The 24814-nt window shown below is 41.7% G+C and overlaps 1 protein-coding gene across 1 annotated transcript in view; it reads left to right on the top strand.

The window, feature by feature from the left end:
* The window catches only part of SEMA5B (semaphorin 5B), a 134206-nt gene that overhangs the window by 34996 nt on the left and 74396 nt on the right, over positions 1-24814 (top strand). The window contains exon 4 of the mRNA XM_065637691.1: positions 21239-21301. Coding sequence (XP_065493763.1) covers positions 21239-21301 — 63 coding nt within the window. The remainder of the gene's footprint in view (positions 1-21238; positions 21302-24814) is intronic.

Here is a 24814-nt window from a genome sequence, read left to right as displayed (position 1 = left end):
TTATGCATGGGTCTGAAAAAAGGTTAGCTCCTAATCTGCAGCTTTCACAGTGAGGGCATAGAAAAGTCAGTTTTATACTGGAGTTTGTAATTAATAGAGTAGGTGGAAGGGTCATTTTAAAATCATAAGCCTTTGAACAAATTTTTAAAAATGCACAATGCTGATTAGGACTTCTTAGCAAGGAATGCTATTCTCTGGTGTGCATTAAAAGCAAGCTGCTTGGCAGGCATTTCGTAAATCCCACTGCAGTGCCTACCCCCTGTTCACCCTGATTTTACCTGGAACTCAGGGTTCTCAGTTGAACTGAATGGGAAATGATTTTTCCAACCTTTTTGAGATGCCAAGATTTCCAACCTTTTTGCACTGAGATGAAAGCAAGACTTTTTGACGTCTTTGTAAAATCTGAAAGAGAAGGAGATAGCCACATGGTTACGTGGGATGTAAATATTCTGGGTCAAGCTATTTTCTGAAGCATCAAGAGAAAGGATTTGAATGTGCATTTCTCTCTTCTCAAGCAATTGACCTGGTTTGTTTGGGCCATCTTTTTTCCTTCTATTTATGACCAAAAATTTCCCTCTGGATCCAAGGTTCCCTTCTGGACTCTCATCTGATAATTTTAATAGATATTGTTACAATTTCATAAAATGTTTTGGTTTCAATTATTTGTTTTAATGGAAGATCTCTTGTGAAAAAGTTTCTAACCATCCCTGTGAAGTTTGTATGCTGACCAGTTACGTTACATCAGGTTAATAGTATTTGAAGTACTTCAAGAGTCTGTACATATTGCCTTTTTTAAAAATAAACTGTATTTTAACAGAATATGAAAGAATAACTGGGTGCACCTATTGCAAAACTATTTGGAACACATAAGTTAGTTCATCTGGTAAGAAAGACACAAAAATGTTGAGAATAAAATATGCTTTAATTAACAATCTAATATTTTTTCCTGAGGACAAAATAATTAAGTGAGGACTAGGTTCAGAGACAGAGTGTTTTGCTTCCCAATAGTCATAACCCTGAGTTTGGTAGGGTTGCCTGTGGAATTACACACTGTCCAGAACCACCTGGGCTGCCAGAGTCTGCATCTTCAGTTACAGATCTACAGTTACCCCAGTGCAAAACATGAAAATGCTACAAAACACATGACTCTATTTGATTTTGAAATTTTGCTCCAAATCCATAAATAGGAGCACCTACATTTGTGTGGGCACCTTGGAGAATGGTACCCACTCTCTAGGGCAAAACTTGATGAACTTCTCAGTCCTGCTGGAGTTGTTAGACTTAAACCCAAGATTAAAGTTAGCAATGTGCTTAGGCAGCATCAGCTCTTGAGGCTTGAGCTGAAGCTTATTGAAATAAATTTATTTCTGCATTTTTTCGAACCTGAAATATGGACAAAACATTTCTGGATGGTCCGGTAGCAGATGAACTGTAGCTAGGTATCCAGTGTATTCCTGGTAAGGACAGTTTTACTTCAGTTTTTCTTACCTCAGTCTGAGAAGCAGAAACATCCCTGGTACAGAGATGAAGCTCTTGAACCGCACAGCTGCTCCTGAAGACACACTTTCCTCCGCACTAGTCTCTGGAGGGATCTTTAACTCTGTGGCACAATCACCGGGAAATCAACAGTACCTATCAACAAAGTATACTTAATAATAATAAAACTTGCCTATCAGTCCTCAGTATGTCACATAGCAACAAATAAAACAGGTTTCATATTTTGCACTTTGAATCAAACTGAGCATTAAATGCATTATTTTCTACTTATTTAGGGCTCAGCGGTGCCACATTTACGTGTGCTGATGAGAAACACACTCTGCAAGTGTATAAAAGTGTGAGGAGATGTGGCAGAGTTTAACTTGGTTTCTCTCTGCATAGTTGAATAAAATATGATAAACAAACCCAATAGGGAGCAGTAAGTAATATAGTTTACAGCACAAATTGTCACTCAAGTAATCTTACTTGGTGAAAATACTTCACCAGGAAATTTTAAGGGTTCGGAATATGTTCACAAAGCCCTGGCACTCATCAGAAAACTTACAAATAATACATGAATCTTGCATCCCCAAGAGATGCTGGGCAGGCACCAGATGGGGCTTGGAGGGCCCGAATTGATACTGCTGGCTCTGCCCATGGGCGCCTGAGGGAAAGTTGATCCGCCCGTTTTATCTGCCTGCTGTTTGCTGGCCTGTGAAATAGGGCTATAACACTCCTTTACAAAGTGCTGTGAGTTTTGTCAATAAAAAGAAGTATCATATTTCAGATTTACTTGCAGAAACATCCTTGAGCCAGAGCCGTTCCCATTTTTCAAAATACCTTTTCAAAAATCATGAGGCAACTGGATATTCATATGCAGTGCAAACACATGGCCCAACTTTGCTGAAAATATTTATTTCTTCAATCTAGTTGGAGTGTCAAGATTATCATCCAATTTAAAATCCAGTTTGGGAAGTAATCTTGGGAAAGAGTGAGAATACTTTGCCAATCTTTATGTACCTCTGACCCGCCTGAAAGGAGCTCTGTTTTGAAATGTTCAGGAATAAGCTTCACTTTCCAGAAGTAATTTTCTTAAAAGCAGTTTATTATTTGTTTCTTGCAGATTCCCAGATAGATCTTTGAATTATTTGGCACCTATTTCTAGATAAAACATTTATTTCTGTATTTTTAGGCCAATGCAGTTTTCTCATTTAAAAACATAATCAAAACCTCTACTAGAGCAGATGCAGTCTTTAATATGTGGCTCATAGCTGAGTTATGATTGTCACATATTTTATCAGTATGCTACATTTTTTATTAACAGATTAACATATAAATCTATTCATAAATCACCTTCCAAAGCTGCACCTAAAGCCTCTCACTCTCAGCCTAGAGGTTTAAAGCTATTCCATAATAAAGCTTATATTGGCTGAACAAACTTTTGGGCAAAATCAGCTTTTTATTCTTATGGTTTCAGGTTCCCAAATAAAATCTACTCCCCGAATACACCTTTCCTTAAAATGACCGATCAGGAGCTCAGTTGCAGCTTTCAGGTGCATGTCTCCATTCCCAGGATTTATCGAAGACAGAAATTTCTACCTGGGTTTGGAGATGGGGGAAGAAACCAAGGCATGTCAGCCTGGAGGTGACCATGTCTGAAGGCCACACTTCATCCTCCCAGGACACACTTCTCCAGCTCCTCACTGCAGGGACTTGTGCACTTTAACAGGCTCCAGCATCTGCTGTTGGGAACCAATGTGGTGCTGGTGTTACTTGTCAGCTGAAATCCAGAGAGCAGAGGAAGCAAATCTCTTCTCACACTCCGTAGCATCAAGTGATTTCTGAACACAACATCCCCCTTGTCTGAGAGAACCCAGCTCAGGAGTCCATTTATAGCCAGCAAAGCTTTTAAGCCCAGGTTTAGCTTTAAATAAATGCCTGTTTTCCTTTGAGAATTGTCTGAGTTAAGAACATGCCGCATGCTCTACCGAGTGAGAATATGTCTCAGTATGTGCATTTGTAGATTTGCTGAATTGGCTCAGAGTGCACTGCCTGTTGTGATCTGTTTAATTTCCCTCTGAAGTGAGTGTTTAGGTGTGGTATAGGGAGTTCTCATATATATATTTTTTCATATATATTTATATATATACGTATGTATGTACCCACAGACAGACGGATCATATACATAAGATTGTGTAGCACGTTGGAGGTTGAGGAGCTATACCTGTTTGGATTCATACTCGCTATGAAGCAGGGCAGCCTTCTTGGAGCCAGTGGAGGCCACGGAGCTGATGAGGGAGCTACCCCGTTTTGCTTACATGGTGAAGTGAGGTTTGCATGATGACTGTCAGCCGTGGGTTGCCAGCCCCTGTTCTTAGGCAATTTGTTAGTTGTCATTCCCTTCTTCCCTGCCTCACCTCACCTGAAAGCCAAAATTACTACAGGGGTTTTGGTCTTTGTCAGCAAACATTATGAGCAGGATTCAGAAACTGAGAATTTAATTAGGTGCTGAAGTCACTGATAACAGTAGCATATTGGGCTCTTTATTTGATAAAACCCTGTCAGGCATTTTATGTGTAGGGAATGAAGACTAATGTTCTTATTCCTTGCAACTTACAGTCAGGACCATTAAACTCCTTTAGAAAGAAGAGGGGGAAAAATGAAAAAAAAAAACCCCTTGAACTCCTCATTTCTTATCACCAATGTTGCTTCTGTATATTTGCAAAATGTATTTTGGTTTGCCTATTTACCCCTTTTTCTCTGTGGGCTGCTTCCGACTCCAGCAGCTCCAGGAGGCTGTTTGGGATCTGTGTGTACCTGCACCCGCTGTCCCCTGCCCTGACACACACATTCATCTGCAGCTGCCGTCAGCAAATACAGCTCTGCAGATGTTCCCGAGAGGCAAATCAGCCTCTTGTTGTAGTCTGCACCTTACCTAGACTGACATTTATATAAACTGAGATTTATATAAAAATATGCTGCATTTTTGTTATTATTACTTTAGGGATGTGGGGTATTTTAAGAAATGATAGAGGTTTATTCTCTAGCTGCAAATGCTGGCTCACCACAATGCCGAGAAAGCATTTCCTTATTGCTCCTGTCCCAGTTAGGGCGCTCTGATGAAGGCTCTAATGATGAATGCATCTAATGATGAAGGCGTCAGTGAAGGCTCTAATGCAGGACAGGTTCAATGCAGCACCTCCGCTAAGAGCAGTCCATGTGGCAACAGCAACACACGCCGAGCGCAGGGTTCACGCACTCGGCTCTTGCTTCATGCTCTCCTGGAGATGAGGTGACACCTCCCGCAGGTTCTCCTCTGGTTCAGTAAGCCCAGCTTTGTGGAGGTGTGAGCAGCGCATCCGGGGAGCCTGGGGAGAGGTCCCGGCACCCTGCTGCTGCCGGTGCTGCCTTTGCCGCTTCTCGGGGCTGTGCGCTGGGTGAAGTGAGGGTCTCTTCCGACCGAAATTATTCTGATTCTATGATTCTATGAATGCTCCTCAGGGTTCAGGCACTGGAACAGGCTGCCCAGGGAAGTGGTTGAATCACCATCCCTGGAGGGGTTTAAAAGATGCATAGATTTGGTGCTTAGGGACGTGGTTTAGTGGTGGACTTGACAGTGCTAGGTAAAGGTTGGGCTTGATGATCTTAAAGGTCTTCTCCAACATAAATGATTCTATGATTCCTACCTGGGACCCAGCACCCTGACCCATCCCTGGCATGGGAGCTGACCTGCACATGCTGGGAAGTCAGAAGTAAGAGAAGTCCTTGAAAATACAAAGGACTGCATCTTACAAGATGAACAATGGAGTATCTGGGTCAATTACTGCAAAAAAACAAAAAAGCAGCAGTGCTTTTTTGTTTGGTTTTGTTTTGTTTTTTAGACTGAGAATACAGAGAAATAGCTATATTTTATTCTCAAAGCAGAGCTTAAGAGATCTAAATGATTCGCATCCCTTGCATTGGCTCACTGCATAGGATTAAGTTTGACCCTGATAGCATCCAGTCATTTATAATGAGAGCATTAAAAGAAAAATCACCATTTATTGATTTGCACCTCTCTAAAAGGGCCCATGAATGACCTTATATGTTTCCTTTAAAACCAACTATTGAGCTCTTAGGAAAAAAAAAGGAATTATTTTATAGTAAATACATTTCATGTCAGTGCGTGCATTTTTTTCCCTAGATAAATAATCCTACTTTGCTCTGTTAGCAAGAGTTTGGCTGATGTGTGTTTTACGGCTTCTTTTAAACACAAGAGTTCTGAATGACTAACGCGAGGGGATTGCTGGAGCCTGGAGCTGCACAGCAGAGTCACTAATGTGCCCTGCACAGCTGGGACCAGAGACCCAGACCTGGGGAGCAGAGGCGGGAACGGTTTGCTCGTCACTCCCACAGGACATCAATCCTGTCTTGGCACCGCTTCCCTGACCCCCTGGAGTGCCCCAAAGAGCTTTGGCCTCCCGGGTCTCACCTGACTTCCCCAGGCTGAGGAAGGAAAGCACAATCCATGTGCTAAGAGGATGGATGAGGAAACAGGCACAAACTTGACTATGTCTATGGCATGTCCAGCCACCTTGGTTGGAGAAAGATGACAAGTATTCAGGCTCAGAAGCCTTTCTTCAGGGCTCACAGGAAGAGCAGCAAACCTCTAGGTAAACAACATCAGTCAACAGGTGCTGTGAGTTACCTGTTAATGGGTGGGCAATAGGAGAGGAAGGTTGGGTTGTCCCACTGGAGGAGAGTGAGGGATGTGGTTGTGGGGTATAAATGACTTTCTGGGTGCCACCACAGCTTGAATGGTCAATAGGAACAATGATCTTACAGGTATTTTACTATCACTGAAATGCTGCTCTCATCTAAAAGTTGCCACACTGTGGCTATAGCTGGGTCTGTTTAGCCTGGAGAAGAGAAGGCTGAGAGGGCACCTTATCAGTGCTTATAAATATCTCAAGGGTGAGTGTCAAAAGAATGGGACCAGACTCTTCTCAGTGGTGCCCAATGATAGGATGAGGGGCAATGGGCACAGACTGAAGCACAGGAGCTTCCATCTGAATATGAGGAAAAACTTCTTTACTGTGAGGGTGCCAGAGCCCTGGAACAGGCTGCCCAGAGAGGTTGTGGAGTCTCCTTCTCTGGAGATGTTCAAACCCACCTGGACACCTTCCTGTGTGATTTGCTCTGGGTGAACCTGCTTTAGCAGGTGGGTTGGACTAGATGATCTCCAGAGGTCCCTTCCAACCCCAACCATTCTGTGATTCTGTGAGAGCTACCTGATATGTTGTTATCATTAACGTGACTGAGGAGAGGCTATTCTGAGATTGAGAAGACCAAGCATGGGGACTCAGTAGAAGGAGATACACAGAAAAAAATGCATATTCTCCACGAGGAGAGTTTGTATAGCATGGGCTACCTGCCTCCCGTGTACAGCCGTGGGGAGGGAAGGTGTTTGCCAGCCCTCTCTAGTCTGGGCTTTCCTTTCTCTGCATATGAACCTGAGATAATGATACTTGTCCTTCTGAAGTGCTTTGAAATATGTGGCTGTTTTAAGACCTAAGTATTATACATGATGGTATTCACTTGTAAATATAGGGAATTTGCCTTAATCATGAGTCTGCAAAGTTGTTATGTTCTGATTCATAGTGCATGTAATATTAAGGACTTGTTATCTTCACCTCTGCTTTCTAGGTAAGCAATTATGCAACTTCTGCGTGTCCACACTGAAAATGGACCCATTTTTCACGACTTTTGTCTAAACTTCTTAAATGAAAACCTTTTAATGTAAAAGTAGAGTAGTTGTTGTATAGTAGGGGAAAAATGCAAAAAAAAAAAAAAATCCATTCAGATGAAAATACTTAGAATGTAAATAATTCCGTAAATTTGTTTAAAAAAGAGAACAGCTTGGAAAGAATTTGGGGGCAGGGTTAATAAAAATATATTTTCATGGGAAATACTTCTGTGTCAGGAACGTGAATCAAATTTCACACAATATTTTAATTATTAATTAATCACCTCAGGAAACAAAGCATAGTTTTGAGGTTTTTGAAAAATAATGTTTTAATTCCTTATAAGTAAAGAAAAAGGAATATCAGGGCTGCAGCCATTTGAATAAGCTGCAAGATTGTTCTGAGAGAAGTGATTTAAGCTTTATTAAGGATGACAAAAAAGTTCTTAAGTCAGCCTGGAAGTATTAAGAGACAAACTGCAGTTGCCTAAGAGGAGAGGGGTTTGATGCATGGGGCAGGAAGGAATGATCAATGGTTCATAAACATAGTAGTGGTAAACACAGTGACAGGAGAAAAAAATTATGTGGCTAATATAATTGTTACAAATTTAGTGACTTTTGCTGCGAGATCAGTTACTGAGGATTTAAGAACAAGGCAGAAAAAAGAAAAAAATATTTTTTTAATACAAGATAAATGTGAAAGCACTGAAAACCACTAAAAAGGAGTTAGCAGAAGCACAAAGAAGTAAGCTGTATTAATCCTGTTAGAAAATCATTTTGTATTCTCTCATCTTAATTATAAGGTATATTTTCAAAACTCATTTGTGGGATCTTTGACCTTGGTAGAGGTCAAATGCAAATGTGCTGGAGAGGAGGTGAGAGAAGAGCCAGGTGGCAGGAGGAAGGTGAGGGCAGGACTCAAACTGAAGGAAATTGGAAAATAAATCCTGGGTTGGCAGGAGAGTGCAGACTGGAGAAGACAACAGAGGAGCTGGGAGGAAGGAATAAAAGACACTGCATCAGAGGCTTCTTTGCAGGAGAAGGAGCAAATAAATTCCTTGTTGAGATGAATCTTGGCAGAGCTCACTAACGCATCAGGTACTGACGTCTGGTGTTGGAAAAGAGGAGGCAGAAGCAAGGCAAACTGTGACAGACCAAGCAGGGTGGCTGAAGGCATCTGTTTCCCAGCCTGAGGAGGAAGCCGGGTGGGTTGATGCTCCGCACAGTGATGGGGCTCTGGCCACTTCCAGCAGCAGCAGCAGGGACTGCGTCCAGCCGGGACAATAGGGCTTAGAAACACTTCAACTTCTAGTGGTGGGACAGGAGAGGAGAGCCATCATCCCTAATGTTGCAGTCCTGTTTTGATTTTGAACTGTTGTGCTCTTCTATTTTGCAGCAAACATAAGACTTGAGAAATATCTTCGGGGTTCTTGATAAATCAGCGCCATTGCTTTTTTCCCAAACCGACTCCTTGTGCTTCTCTGAGACAAGTATTTGATTTTACATTGATCAAGCGCTGAACTCAGCCACTGCATGTATTGCTGATGATGTGATGGTATTTGAAATATGAAGATTTTCATGTAAAGAAATTGAGAGATTCAGGTCCTTTCTGGCTTCTAATTTACCCACTGACAGTGTTGCTGCATCTGTAGACAACTGTAGGCTGCTCAAAACCTTCCAGTGTGTTTGGGACTGGATGGATGTTGGCTTCACACTTAATTGGAAATGCTGGGGAGAGGAGTTGGGGGCAACATAGAGGGAATTCAACACTGTTGGTTCTTCACTTTCTCTGTATTTAAGTGTTCCTTGCTGATGGAGCACAGATGGTCTCAGATTAAGGAAAAAACATGCCAAAACTGCAAGCTAGGCTCAGACTGGGGAGTTAAGCTTGACATGAAATAAGCAGAAGGCTGTAATTAGCTTATCAAGAGCATTAGGCACCTGGCAGAGGAAAGCAGATATGTAATGCACAATGTAGCTATAGAACAATTTAAAAAATAGCAAAATCTGTTTTATGAAATATGGGGGACTTTTCATCACTGACTTCCTCTTCCAGCCCAGCCTGGTAACATCGGAAAGATTGTACTTATTCTTGGTTAGTAGCGATTTATCAGAAGTGACATTTTCTGACAGTTCGTGATACTGAGTGCGAAACCCCATAGAAGCCAGAGAGTCTAAAGGTGAAAATCTGGGTGTGTTGCCAAAAAACTTTCCTGGGAAGCTTGCACCAGTCTTGTCTGTGCACCATGTGTACTCTCCGATTGCAAATATCAGTCATCTCGCTGCTCCTTGTTCTTTCTGCCTGTTTTGTGCAGCCACACATTGTCTTTCATCTTAACCCTAGGATTCAGGCTCACTAGGGCGAGGATTGCCATTTAATTTTAAGCAGAAAAGCCTAGCAAGAGTGCAGCTGAGTATTTCATGTGCTTCTACAGTACATGTAAAAATCCTGGTGTCTAGGAAGAGGAGCCTGGATCCTTTCTCTAGGCCTGAAAAACAAATGGAAATTCAGACATACATCTGCTGTATTAAACAGGGAAAGTACAAAGACTCCTTTAAGCTGAGGATTTAGGATTTCTTGCCCATATTCTTGAAGCTCAAAAACTATTACTTAAAAATGGGGAAAAGCAGGACGGAGAGTCTAGTTTCACTTAAATTCCCATGGTACAGGCAGGCTCAGACAGGATCTCTGTTTTCAGCCCGCCTTGCAAAACTTTCCCAGTTTCTTTGGCTTGCATGAAACTTGCCTTGGCTAATTAAAGTAATCTCAAAGCTTTCATTTGATCTCAATAACACATCTTTCACTTAATTAAAGATTTCCAGTACCTTTTCTTCCCTTTTGGTTGTACTACACCAAGCTTAAGTGCACAGCCAGGAAAGAATATTGATAGCATAAATTGAATTGTATGCACGTTTATTTGTTTAATTGTACACTGCCTCCTTTTTTCATGCTAAGACAGGACTCAAACCATGTTCAACATCTCACACAATTTTAATGAGAATATATTGCAGTGTTTGTTATCTGAAAGAGTATTAGGCCCCCTCTAATGCAATAGATGTGATTTCCCTAAAGAAAAACAGGAGGCACAGAACAGTGAAAATGTCATCTTGAGTTCTTCATTAGTCTCTTTAATACTGCAGGATGTGCTGATATCGATTCCTGAATCTCAGCCTAATTGTTGGGAGAATGAGATCCAAATTGGGCATTTCCTCAAACTCATTTTAGCTCCTTCTCAAAGCAAACAAATAAATGCTGAACAAGTATATTCAATGATGTAACCTGGAGAGGAATAAAGAATGCAAGACTTCCTCACTTTAGAAAGCTGATAATACACAGAGGTTTCACATGTGCTTCGGTGATTACATTTTTGGTTTGAAGCATATATGGGAAGATTGCTTTTTGTAGCTGAACTCTGAACGTGGGTGCACAGAAATGCACTCAGTTGACTGTGCAGGATTTGTCCGGTCTGTCTCAGAAGCAGCGGGGGAGGGAACACAAAAAAATGTATAGTGGAGAACCCTTAACATCTTTACATAGCAGTGAGCTTCAAAGAGGCACAATGGCAAGGAAACCCAGAGCAGAAAAATGAAGGAGAATAAAATCGCCTTGCTTGATGCAGAAATACAAAGGGCACTATAGCCATGGTAAATTGATTTTGTACTGAATATGGGCTGGTCCATTGGAAGGGTTTTTGAACCTCCTACTCCAGAAATCATTGTACAAAACAGTGAGAGGAGGCTGCTTAGAAGTCTTGTCACATCCATCAGTGGAGCCCACAAAGGGGAAGGAGGGATTTAGTTCTGAATGGCGACTCTGCCAAAGAACATAAAGGGGTGGAGATGGACATCTTTTGGCGGTAGAGGAGCCTCGAAGGAAGAATTGCCTCTGCTTTATCAAGGGTGACCATTGCTGTGACTCTGTTCTCTGGCTCGCTTCTTAGAAATAGCTTGTTGTACCTTGTTTGTAGCAACTGAATTAAAAATAGTGTGAGAAATAGTGTGGTGCCCACCTGACCAGTGTGAGCTGCACCTGCACGTGTACCTGCTGTGCTTATATTCCCAACCTGTGCTTGACTGCAGTGCAACTTTTCTGTAATTGTTTTTGACTCAGTGTATTTTAACCTCTTTATTTAGTTATTTTATTGATTTATCATATAATCTTATGGCTCTGTAATCTCCAGTACGTTTAGTAAATGTTTGTTGTCATAAGCTATAAACTGAATGTGACATGGCAAGAAACCAAATTCCACTGTGGCTGTTAATTACCCAGTATGCTAGAAGTCTTGTCTCAGTGTCTGTGTACTTTTGATCTTTAGTAATAGTAAATGTTGTTAGTCATCCTTCCTTAACATACCCTGTGCCCTTCTCCAGTTCTGGGTGTTGTCATTCATCCTAAACTGGCTACGGGTGCGAGCTTTAAGGTCTTTTTTTTTACTAGCATGCCAAATGTCCCAGTTAACTAAGACTATTAATTTGCATTTGGCCCTGTCCATGCTTTTCCATGCTTAAAAGCAATAAAAATATCAAATGGATTAAGTTGTTTTCAAAAAAAGATAAGCATTCCCATATAGTATTTTGCAAGTAAATCATTGCAGTGTTAAGTACTTTCAAGCAAAATGAAGTAGATCATCAGCAAAATGAAATCATTGTCACAGACCGATGTTTTTGTTTACATAGAATGATAAAAATAAAAACACTAGATAGTGGAAACAAATCCAGTGCCATCTTTATCTCTCTTCTTCAGAGCTATATCTTTCTTCCAAAGTAACATGTTGGCGTGTTCATCTAACATTGCTGCATAAATACGTAGCTGTCAGTCTAAGCCTAGCACATAGCCACAGCAGAGTGTGTTCTCCTTTCTTTACCCTTAAGGACAGCACTACAATCCAGTCTGTTGCTAAAACCTGTAACCTGGGCATCATTCCTGGCTTCTGCAAGCCTTTCTGTTCAGTTATAGCATCACATCCATAGCTCCTCATGTTACTGGATCACCAATATCTTCTGACATTTCCTCCCCTTTCTTTGGCCGTATCCCTGTTGCATTGTGTTAGTGCTTGTATTAATGTTAAGGGTCTTTCACAGACCTGCTTATCACTTCCCGTAAGAGGCTCACCCCACTTGGAATCAGCCCATGAAGCCAGCATCTCTCCCTGCCTTGGTTAATATCTGCTCTTCTCTTGCTTTCTCCCATGTGTCTTCTTTGTGTCTGGGAAGAAACCCATCCTTAGTATGTGAAAACTCTTCTGGTTACCAAAACCTCACAGTGAGTTATGTGGCTGGTGAGCCGAGACCTTTCCCTGTGGTGTGGATATGCTCCATTGTCTCTGAGCTCTGCTGTCCACTGCTACCTGGTGCATTGTATATTATAATAATGGATTTTGGCAAGGCTATACCTACACAGGCTTGCACAGGGAGTCCTGCGCTGCGATGGAGGCTTGCAGACACTATGAAAACTGCAAATTTGAATGACAAAGAAAGTTCCCTTATGTAAAAAATCTGAAATTCTCCACTGTGTAGAACTCAGCATCAAGTTACAAATGTTTTACACCAGGGTTACTGAAAGTATGTGTAAAACACCAATTTTCTTGCTTCAAATATGAATTTTAATTTGACAGTAACTCTTTAAGGTTGAGCTGGAAGATCCATTATAAGCTGGCCTTTGCACACTAAAATACCCAAAGAGCTGAAAAGTACAGTTTGTAGCCTGGATGTGACTATCTATATTTATTGTTTGTCTTAGAAAACACCATTTTAGTTTTAGTACTTGGTATCAAATGCTCTTTACTTAAGCTTTAGACAATTGGGTTTAATAATAAAACTTTATACTTGTACAGCGCTTTTTATTTGGGTGCGCTGTAGAAACCGTGATCTGTTAAGCCTCATACAATGCTCCTTTCAGATAAGCAAATGCATGATCTGGAGTTGTAAATTCCTATCTAACACCGCAGAGAGAGAGGAGTGTCTGATTTACTGACCGTATCTTGTTTAATGGAATCTCCTGCAGGACCAATGCAAGTTGAAAACACCAAAACTCAGATTTGGTTTTGTACATTAGGCCGTGGCCATGCCCCAAGAAGTCAGAAAGAAGAGGACAGGACACATGGCATCTCGCCCGTTATTTTACTCTCTAAACCTGCTCCCTCTGTGCACCACTGATCCAGTGGATGCATTTTGTGATGCTAGCAAAAAACAAAAAAAACAAAAAAAACAAACGCTCTCCAAGAACTCATTTTGTGCTAGACAGGAAAGTTTTTAGTCCTCAAGAGAGCAAAGTTCCGTGCTCATCTCTGCCTCTGACATGCTCCGTGGCTTTTCCTAGTCAGTTGACCTCTCTGTGCTTCTGGTTTTCCTTTCCTCCCATGTGCCCATGTTGTCTGTTTAGTTTGTAAAAGCTCTCAGACAGAAATTCTCTGCCACAGCGTGTTTGTATATTGCCTAGAAATATGGGGTCACAGTCTCGGTTCATGCCTCTACGTGCTCCTATAATACAAGTAAATAACAAGGGATTTTGAAGTTGTGTGAGAGAGAAAATCGGTAGCATTGGCCATCCAAGAAGAACTCAAAGCAGCTGAAAACTTTTCCTCAAAAAGGAATTGGTGACATCTGCAGTTGAAAATGTGTTGGCTTTGTAGGCACAGACACCGCAGAGGTGCAGGAGCTTGCTGCCAGCCATAGAGCTCGGCTGTGGGAATGTGCTCTCTGTGCGGGAGGAAGACTGAAGGACTTAAAAACTTGCATCTGGGGTAAGACAAGACCATGAACAGAGCTGGTTACCATGACTCAGCTAATGTAGAGTAGCCCATGGGACTGGGATAGCTTGATCAGAGGATGCAGAGCTCCCATACCTGGAGGCTGAGCCCCTGTTCTGCCCAGTGTTGCAGTGATGCTTCATCTGTCTGTGTGGACAGTCTGCAAACAGGAGGTGGGAGGACAGATGCTGCTCTAAGTCGGTGAGGCTTAACAAGGAAACCAACAAAGAGAACGTAATCAGACCTCTTGGAAACTCTCCTCCCTGACTAGTGGGGGCAGATGTACAGCATTTCTGTAATTTTTGTAAAACAGGTGAGCCAAGGCTGCAGAACTTCCTTCAGACTTTTGCAGTTCCCTTTCTAAGGATATGGTAAGAGTCCTTGAGATAGAGAAATATGGATATCCGAAGATTATATTATTTGGAGCTGAGTTAAAGATCAATTCTTAAAATAAGGAAGTCCTTCTTTTTGATGAATTACTCCGTCTTTACTGTGCCAGTATGTAACATCTACTTCTGTTCTGACATGAACAGTGTGAGCGATCATCTGCAGGAGCCAATAAATGCCAGGCCGAAATCAGTCCCAGTATAGGAAGAGGCTGACTTTTGTTTCTAGAGAGAAGCTCTAATTCAGAGATTAAGATTATGGGAACTGGAACTCACTGATGGATTTTTTTTTTTTTTGGTCATTTTTGCAACCCCCCATCTTGTAAGTGTTGCATTTTGAGGTCTTCCCCAGCTGACTTACTGTCCAGCCACTCCAGAAGAGCTGTGCGAGTTGGCCAGTCTGTTGATAGGCACTATGGGTGCTTAGTTTAAATTAAGTAAACAGGTTGAGCTTTACCCTATCTCGAAGGATCTGAGATCTCTGAAGGGAAATCAATTAATAATTTGATAAAACACAATGCAATTCCCTTCATCTAAGCCTGCTCCCCTCCCTGCAATGAATTGACTGAATCTTGTGATCATTCCTCATACCTGTCACTGCACACAGCGGTGATCTGTAATTTGTATGCTGCAGTATGTAGCAGAACTATTTATTGAAGCTTGGCATTATGTTCTTTTGGTATTAGTTATCTGTTTATCAGACATGTTTATCACAGTTTTAATAAATTATCAGTGTTGGAGCTTCAAAAGTGGCCTCTAGGGTATTAAGCTGCTGTGCTTTATTATTAAGAAGTTAGATTTCAATGAGTTGTTATTTATAGAGCACTGTAAATGTGCCTCATCCTTGCAAGACAAAAGCCAATGTTTCAAAAAGGGAATTTAACTTTCTGCTTTTAGGCTAAGGCAGCAAGTCTTTATAGAGAAGTCTTGGAGGATTAAATAGGAAAGAAATAACTAAAGTGTTTTAGAAATGTTTTTACAGTATACATCATAGAAACCTAAGTTAAACAAGAACCTTTTCATGGATTTTATGGATCCAACCTGTAGAACTGTCTTTCAAAGATTTTTTTTCTTCTAAGTGCTGTAAGACCCAGGAGTCACCAATTCTTTTAAATGCTGTAGAATTTTCCCAGGGAAGGGTAGGTTTACACTGGTGCTACCTTGTGTAGTGACTGCAAACTTATGTAATGTTTTTGTCATTATCAGCAAGAATCTATGGGGGATATTTTAGATGTCTGAAATCTGTTTGTCAGTATGGATTAAAAGACTGAGGCTGGCATCTTGTAGGGGAATGAACTGGCCTCTTGAGCTGCCACTACCTGGAGGACTTGGTCTGCACCCCAATTGAGTGAAGTCCTTAAGCATGTGGTTAAGTTAAACTGGTCCAGTAGGGTATGTAAATATGTGCTTTATTTCCATTAAAGTTGGCAGATATTAAATTCAGTGCAAAAACATGGTCCCTCCATGTTCCTGTCTCCCCACACTTGGATAAAATTTTCATACCTTGCTGTGAAATGAACTGATCAAAAAAAAAAAATCAGTAAATGTAAATAAGAAATGCAGAGATTTGAGGCTGGTATAAGGGATCCAGGAAGCTGCCTTCAAAGCAAGTGTTTTGGTTGGTGTTTGCTTGTATTGGTTTGGTTTTGTTTGTTTGTTTTTCAAGAGGTAAATTTCTCTGAACATACTAGTGCTTTGTACAGTTTCTGGAAGGAAGATGTAAATAAATACACGGGGAAAGAAATGACGGTGCCAGCTCGGGTCTCTGGCGCACAGAAGCTGTCACATCACACCACCTCCTGCCCTCCTTCCTCAGGCAGAACTAACTCAGCAAAGGCTGATGTGACTGGCAGGCTCTGCTCGGGGTGCCCTGTGCGGCACACGCGGAGAACTCGGATCACCTCTGACTCCATGGGCAGATTGAGAAGTCTCCTGTGGGCGCTGCGGAGGGTTGATAGAAATGGAAGCTCCTGCCAGTAGCAATCCCTGCAGACACAAGGTGCTGCTTCTGCTGATGTTAGCAGAAACCTGAGGAACTCAGTACCTTTTAGGAAATGCTGAACATCTCACACAATCAGTCCCTGGTTTTTTGGTTATTTTTTCAGTAAGCCTGTACTTGTTTTGTTTTGTTTTGGTTTTTTTTCATTTCCTTCCAAACATACACAATGTACATTTTTGTATTACGCTTTTTTCCCCTACTAGGAGAGATCAACATGATTCTGGGTCTGTCTGCAAGCATGCAAGGCTGCCAGTAGCTTTCACAGGGTACTTCTTTAATGGAAGTGAGGTTGGTAACTGATAGGTTTGTAATAAAAGACTTTAGAAATTAAGAACAGGTTTAATTTACCTGATAAATATGCATATAACCTGTTTTCTTCTAGGCTTCACTTTCCAGTTTTAAAGCAATATTCTGGTTTTGCACTAAACCTGCAACCTCTGTTGTGCAAGTACAGTGCAGGGATTAATGCTTGCCTAATCTATTAAATTCATATGTGGTGTTTTAAGTAATTGCAAATTGCTGGCCTGAATGTAAATGCTGGTCCATGGAAGTCGAAGAGATTTTCACATCAGCATTTGAGGATGCACATAACTATTGATAACAGGACTTGCTAGTTACAGACAGGTACTTTGGATGCCAACACTGGAAAGCGCAGGTAATTAAGTAAATGTATCTAGAAAGCTTCTCCCAGCAGCACATGCTGAATAACTGATTTGACAGCACATGATGAGCTAGAATTTCTAGAGTACTGTTGATCTGCAGTCTGAACTGGGAGCAAATTGTGATGCTTGTAATTTATTAGAGGAGACATTAACTCTTTCTGTGTCTGAGTGTGACATTTGAATACTCAGATATGCACTGAGCGTAGCCGTTGTGGCCCATTTCTGTTAATTTCTAGTGGGCAGTGTTGCCCCAGGTACATGTGGTTGTACACATGGCTGCTTGTCTTGTGATTGTTCTCCTTGTGACTTCCTAAAGACACAGAAATAACACACAAACCTTTTTCTTTTTTTCTTTTATTGAGAAAATCTGTCTGTATAGAACTCAAGGACAGAAATAGAGGTGTGAAGAACCAGGTGTCCATGCAAATAGGCTGAAGGAAGGCACATAGTTGCATTTTCAGTTCAGGGACAAAGTTGCTGGTACTCTCGTGCCTGGCTGGGCAGTCCTGCTTGTGGTTTGCCTGTCCTTCACAGCAGCTGCATCCCTGAGCTGGTTGTTTCATTCAGATGGCGAATGAATCTGGTGTTCCCCCATTCTGCACATGGGCCATGTGGTTGTAGGGGAAGCCTTCGAAGTGGCTGAGAACACTGTTAGAAACTACATTTCTTCTGGAAATGCAGGAGGGAAGAGATGCTGGAAACCTTGTAGGGAGGTAGCATGTGGAGCTGGGGTGCTCTTGTTAAGGATATAAGGAGAGGAATTGCTGACCTAACAGCCTAAAAAAGTGTTTGCTTGGTTGCTTAAGCACAGGGCAAGTGGGGAAGCAGCTAGGAGAAAGTACGTACTGTCCTGTGTTTATGTAGCCCTGCTCTCAGGTTTGTCACATCTTCATCCACGCTCCCTTTTCTGTGACCCACAGCCATCGAAGTTGTTTTATTGCCACATGGGTCCAGAGGTGTCTACTGCTCTCGACTGACATGTATAGCAGGAGGAGCAAAAATAATCCCAGATGTGTTTTATGGAGCTGGGAAACTTAAATATCTTGGACAACTGAGAAAATGAATCATAAATTCTGAATGATGACCCAACTGAGTGACCAAAACCTTCTGGTGGATACAGTTTGTACCTCATCCAAGCATGCAGAGGCAGCTTGCAGCAGTAAAAAGAAATTGTATTAATTTGGGTTATTGAGCAAGATGAGGAAAGGGAGGGGAGGCACCTAAGGCAGTGTGGAAGAAGCTGGCTATTAGGAAGCATTATGACCAGGTAAGGAGGCAAAAGTACAAAACATCCTTTCAGTGCTGTAGTATTCAGTGGGTGTCTGCCTCACTGAGAAACGTATGAGTACACAGAGATGTACTCCAGAAGAGAGAGATCTTTCTGAATGTTTCTCTGCCAAATGTCCAAGACATAGTTTGATACTGGGGCAAAAAGAATCTGGGGCAGAGAAAGAAAATTTCATCTGGGAAGGAGGGGCTTGGGTTGGACATACCAGTGAGATGCAGGAAGCAGAACACCAACATTACACAGGGACTGTGCACAGAGAAGCCCAAGACAAGAGACATGAGAAGAGTGGGACATTTTGATTTGAGAAGTCAGCTGATCCATCAAGTAAAGAAACCAAATAAAGCTGGAATGCTTAGGTGAAAATCCCAAGCTCAAAGGTCTGAACCTGCTCAGGACCTCTTACCTGGCCCAACCCAAAGGCCATGACCACAGATGTGTGTGGGCTCCCAGGAGCCCAGCAGAAGGACATGTGTAGGCTGTAGGTCAGCTCACTGGTGCATATTCATACCTTGCAGTATGATTATTGAAATACACATTAGCTCCTTGGCTCTCAATTATATTTTTATTATTGACAAGATGTTCTGCTTTGCAGGGTCATTAATATTTTCTTTGAGTCACTAGGGGTCATTGAAGTTACTCAGCCCTCAAACTAGCTCCTTCCTGTCCCACCAAAGACATGTGTGGGACTTGTAAAACATGCTCTGGAATGCCATATTGCTTAATTATCCTCTTAGCTCTAATGAAGTGCACCCTGACTAATGGTGCAGTCACAAACAACATGTTCCTATCATTTGGGCCATCACCAAGAACTTCTGTTTGTCACTAGACTCATCAAGGTACTGCTTCAGAAAGCTGAAGGGCACTGTTGCCTAATAAACATGTAGGCACCAAGAACACAGCCAGAGGGGACCTGTGCTCTGACATGAGCTTTGTTTACAATGTGCCTCAAAGCTCTGGGATGCAGATGTCTGGCAGGAGGAGCTGGGTGTCCCCTAGGAGGCCAAATTCTTCCCTGTTGCATTGCTGCAGTCCCAGAAGATCCGGAGTATTTGCAGACAAGCAGCACCGATTGCTGAAGTCACCAACGATTTTTTTTATTTTCATTTTACCCTGTCAAGCACTGTTAATGTGAAGTGGGCTGTATAATGGAGAGTGCTCTGCCTCTGTTTGAAATAGGAAGAAAAGCCACCTAAAAAGTTGTCAAAAATTGATCCAAGGTGCAAGGGTACCCTTGTTAGATGAATATGGGCCAGAGTTGGGGCTGGGGATCAAAATGCTGCTGTGCAGTTGTTTTACAGATGTCAAGGGCTCCTGGGAGTCACCAGTCAAAATTCCTTGCTTTCCTGTAATGGCTTATTGATGTGAGCTCTCTCATCCAGTGACTATCCCCTCTCAGGATATGGCTAAATGATATTTTCCAGGAAGGATTTATCCCAGCTCTCACAAAAACACTTCTGAGGCATGAGCTTTTGGCCTTCAGCCTGGATTGGGCTGCAGTACATGGGAGGTTGTTTCCCAGGTGACTCCCAGGCAAAGATCCGTGCTCTTCCCTTCCCCCACCTGTGCTCCTAAAGTCTTACTTCACACCAAATTGAACTGAATACTCAGCTAATGCTGAAGATACCTTTTTTTTTTTTTTTTTTTTTTCTTCTGAGTGAGGTAGAGATATCCCTTCCCCAATGTTGTCTATAAATGCATTTCCTGGGTGGTGGCATTTCTTGTGGTTCTGAGCAAGTGTCATCATGGGCCTGAGCTGGGCATGGGAAAATTCATCTCCTCTTCTTACTGGTCTCTTATCTTTCTTCTGCAAGATCCAGGATTTATCATGTGTCAAGGGGACAATTTCTATGGAAGCCCAGAGTTTAGAAAAATATATATTGGCTGCAGTGAGAAGGTTCAAGAAGAGTTCAGATCCAGACCAAACATTTAAGCTGTTTCCTGCATTGGTAATGCACTGGGGGAAAAAAAGAAATCCTGTCTCTTTTAGGGGAGATTTGGATCTGTATCTGAAGTTTGCGAGCCTAGCCTTTCCCTATGTAACAGAGCTATTTGTCTTGTACCCAGAATGATGAATTATGTATAGTATGGATGTTTATATGTATTTTCACCTCCAGCTAACAATACCTGCTTGAATTTGTTAGGACTATTTTTAAAAAAGTGCTGAAGGGGGGAAAGGCATCGAATGGCTGGGTATGTTGGTGAATATATTAAATCTAAAAGTTCTCTGTAATGCAGCTTTGCTGGTCTTGAGTTCTCTTGTGAAGGAAAGGGCCTTTTCAGTCCGAAGCAGTTGGTCAGAGCTGACTGGGATCTCTTGTGCTCTCGTCCCCCAGTCAATAGTGCCCGCAGCCCTAACACGTTTCACTCCACCTCAGGGTCTGACCCCACTTGTCTGGTATCACAAATCATCATCCAACCTTTCTACCTGCTTCCTGTCTTTCTGGGTTCTCCCTATCTGCTCCCAGTTGTTGTTTTATCCAGCTCACTTCACTGCGGGATTACTTAGAAGGTGATAATCTTGTGGGTAAGTTTAAGGAGACCAGCGGATTTGTGCAAAACTCCTGGACTTTGCTATAAGGAAGGTTTTAATTTTGGTGATGAAAGCTGGTGGTTTTATACAGCACTGTTCTCTTTGAAAAGGAGGTGATGACTCGACGTGTGGGGCTTATGTCTTGGACCTGCCAGCTGAATGATGATCAGGAGTTGTATTTACATGTAAATTAAAATCTGTCCTCTGATAACATTCCAGTTGCTTCTGCCTCTGGACTTCTCATCTATTTACCATTTGTGTGCACTGTGAGCACAGTGGGAGCGAGATACATGTTTACTGTCACAACTGTCACAACGCTGCTTTTAAATTGGGCTGTGTAAATTGGCTGGAGAGACTTGCTTTGGGAGTCTCCGAACATGGTGGTTGGTGCCATTGTCATCTGACTTGTGCGTTTTGGTTTCTTAGGCAACAGCATGGGGTTCAGATGAAGACACCAGGAGGTCCTGTCAAAGTAAAGGGAAAACAGAGGTAAGTTTTGCTTTGCTGTAGTGATGCTATGGGTAAATTTATTTGCATCATGTGAAATCCACACAGGGAGCATCTGACACCAGCTTGAGCTTGTAAATTTGCAACAGTTTATCTACCACCACCACGAGTGTATAAGCACCACAGAGCAAGCCATTCCAAAGGCCCCCTGTCCAAATTATTAAACTTGCTCTGCATGAAATTTAAAGGTGATTTCACTGCTGGAGAGGGTACGGTGTGTGACACATGAAGGAACACAGTGGTGGCAAGCCAGGGACAGCATCTTGCAGTGGGGTCTAAGGCTGGGCAGGTTGGCTTAGTTTTGGTACTCAGAAGTGAGCCACTGGCATTCAGCCACGTGGGCTTCAATGCTTGTTTGTACAGTTCATCTTTGTGTAATTCACTTGAACATGAAAATTGTGTCTGCTGACACACTGCAGTCTGTTCAGGTGGAATATCACAGAGCTCCTTCAGAGGCAGAGGCTGAAATGCAGCTCAAAGCAAGAATTGCTTGAACCAAGACACGCTGTCCCAGATGTCTGGAGTTCACAGACATTTCTGGTCCAAACAGAGGTCCTTTCTGCCTCTCTTCCGGGATGCTAAAACAAAGCTATCTGTCTAAAAGCAGAAAATATTTTGTGTTTTCAAATGTGGTGTTGGTACTGCCTAAAAATCTTCAGACCTTAACTGAGAGAGTGTCCAATTGTCCTTAATACTACACGGCAAAGAGTTCTCAGTCTAAACCAATGGAGCTGGACAAAGGATGAGAGAGAGTAAGCACAATCTTTGCTTAGACATGGGCAGTCAAGCAGACAATGATTGTGGGGCTGGCCCAAAATGCTGGAGTTCTGCCAAGTTCCAGTTCAGTGCTTTAAACACATTGACCACATTCATTTTATATAACAAACTTTATTTAATTAATCTGTATGTACACAAAAAAGCTAGCCTGGATTTTGCCAGATACATGACAATTTGCCTTATGTAGCTGTGGAGAGCTGTAGTTTGGGTACCCTAGAACATCTGTTAGTTCTGTGTAGGAACTACATTATGCAGGAAAACACCAGGGAGGCAAATGAGCTGGGTTAGGTGAACACCCAGTATGGCCAGCTGGTAGAAAAACCCAACAGAAGTTGGACAAAATTAAAAAGTTCCAAAACCCAAGGCATGAGGAATTTTTGAATTTGTGGTCTTTGTACTTTAACATATGTAAAGGAAGGATTTTGCTCTTTTCTTCCATTGTAAAGTTTGTGAGATTTAAATTGTATCCCATTGTTCATGAAGAATTTGAATTTATAACCCAGAATTATTTTGTCAACCCTGGATAAAACCATGCATTTGACGGAACAAATTCTAGGATAATTTCCATTTATCTTTTTTACTGTCATGCCAAAAGAAAGCAATGGTCTGAGTATCTTTGCTGTTGCTGCCTCCTCACACTGCGAAAAATTTGCCAAAGATTTCATGAGGATAATGTTCTGAACATCTGAGTTTGTGATCCAGAGCTTGAATCTGTTTGGTGGGCACAGTGGCCATGGGTGTGAAGTTCTGAGGAACTATAAGCAGATTGTTAGGCACTTCTTGACATGCAATTAATGGCAAACAGAGGTGTTGACTAAGAGTCTGACAAGAAGACATGAAGCTACGAACAAAGGCAGAAGGATTTTGCAGTAGCTAAATAAACTCAGATCTTCTGAGCCCATATCTACTCTAGCCTGTGTGTCCTTGGCTGAGTCCCTCTAAGGAGGAGTCTACACATTTGTTGCTTGTTACACTGCAGAGAAATGACTTAGCACTAGCTCCAAAAATACTGAATTTAGCTTTGCCAGCTGGTGAAGAGCTCTACTCCAGCTCAGAAGTCCAGCTCTGACCCAGCATCTCTGCCCTTGGCTGAGTAAATACAGCAAGTGAGGGCAGCGCTACTGTGAATATTTCATATTTCTGATTCTTCTGTGCAATGGTGGTGCAAGAACCAGAGCTCTGCCTGCCTCAGCTCTGCTTTGTCAAAACTTGGCTAATGGCAGATTTTTACCTAGCACAGATGATTTGATGATAAATATGTTACGAGTAGTCAGGCACTTAGATATGTGGTGATAGAGGCTAGAAATAAGGAGGAACTTTGGCTCTTACATTAAATCACAGTGTAGATTGTATAGGTTATATGACTGGTCAATTTTTCTTGCTGATTTAATGATGTATGTATTTTAGGGTGAGGTTTTCAAAGCCACCTAATGTATTAAAATGCCCTTTCCCTCTCCATTCTATACCTATTGAGTACCTAAATCAGATTATTCCTGCTGCTTAGAAAATACCTTCTAAAATTCTTAGAGCTTTACCATAAGGAAAATAAAAAGTACAAGAATAAAAGCCACAAAATGCATATCACAGAAGTATAATTATTACGATGTGGTGGCTATTCCACATTTAAGTACCTATTGGCCAGAGAAAAGGGAGATAAGAAATCCAGGTCCCAGATTTAGGTTTAGAAGTTACCATTGGGTCATTTCTTCTGACACCCTGTGTAGCTCTGGCCACAGATTTCACCTGCTTATTCCTAAGTTGAGATCAATAACTTCTGTTTAGCTGCTGCATCCTTTTGAGGAAGGCGAAAAGTTTTGAACTGAAGGCCTGAAGCCAATGGGCTGACTGTGCTCTGCTGCCTTATTCTAACGGCAGATCTCCTTCCCTGTTAACAACATGTACTTTATTCCCTCTTTGGATCTGGCTTTGGTTTTGAGTGGCTGGGTCTCATTTTGCCCTTCTCTGCTAGATTAAAGAGCCCTTTAGTTACCAATATTTATTTTTTACAATGGCACTTATATGCTCTTGTCAAATCAGTACTTAGGCTTTTTGATAAAGTAAAAAGCTGAGTTCTCCAAGCCTCTTTCTCCAAGTCATTTTTCTATTGCCCTTGAATATTTTTTGTGTCTGTTTTTTGCATGCTCCAATTTTTCACCTGTATTCCCTTGTCAATCTCTCTAAAATGCCTGAGTGTGATTAAAACAGTCTTCCACTTCTTATTCACCCTCCTGTGTTCATTTACCTGGCAGTTTTGTAAGCTCTTCTGTCATGGAGATCATGCAGAATTGCGTAGCCACTGTGACCACTAAATCTTTTTCACAGTTGCCAGTCTTGTGATGTAATCTCCCAATCTATACATAGACCCCTTTTGTTCCTTGCTCTTTAATGCATAATATCTTACAAAAATTTATTTTGTTTGTCGGGTCCAGCTCACGAGTCTAGCGTATATCACTACATATATATATATGTATGCAGAGAGGCATTGGCCTCACTGGTAATTAATATTTTCCTAATATTTGGGTTATCCACAAATGTTTATTAAGAAAAATGTTGATACTGTGCTATTACCATCCCATCTGGGATCCTTCTAGAGTAGCAATTTTGTGAATGATTTCACTCTGAGGACATTTTCAGTCCAGTGATTTATCAGATTTTAATCCATTAATGTATAAGTTCATGAACCTGATTTTAAAATTAGCTCCCCACAATATGTCATGT

Source organism: Caloenas nicobarica, chromosome 6, assembly GCF_036013445.1.
Source record: "Caloenas nicobarica isolate bCalNic1 chromosome 6, bCalNic1.hap1, whole genome shotgun sequence".
Taxonomy (NCBI): Eukaryota; Metazoa; Chordata; class Aves; order Columbiformes; family Columbidae; genus Caloenas; species Caloenas nicobarica.
Note: the sequence above shows the minus strand (reverse complement) of the source record. Positions and strands in the feature narration are given on the sequence as shown.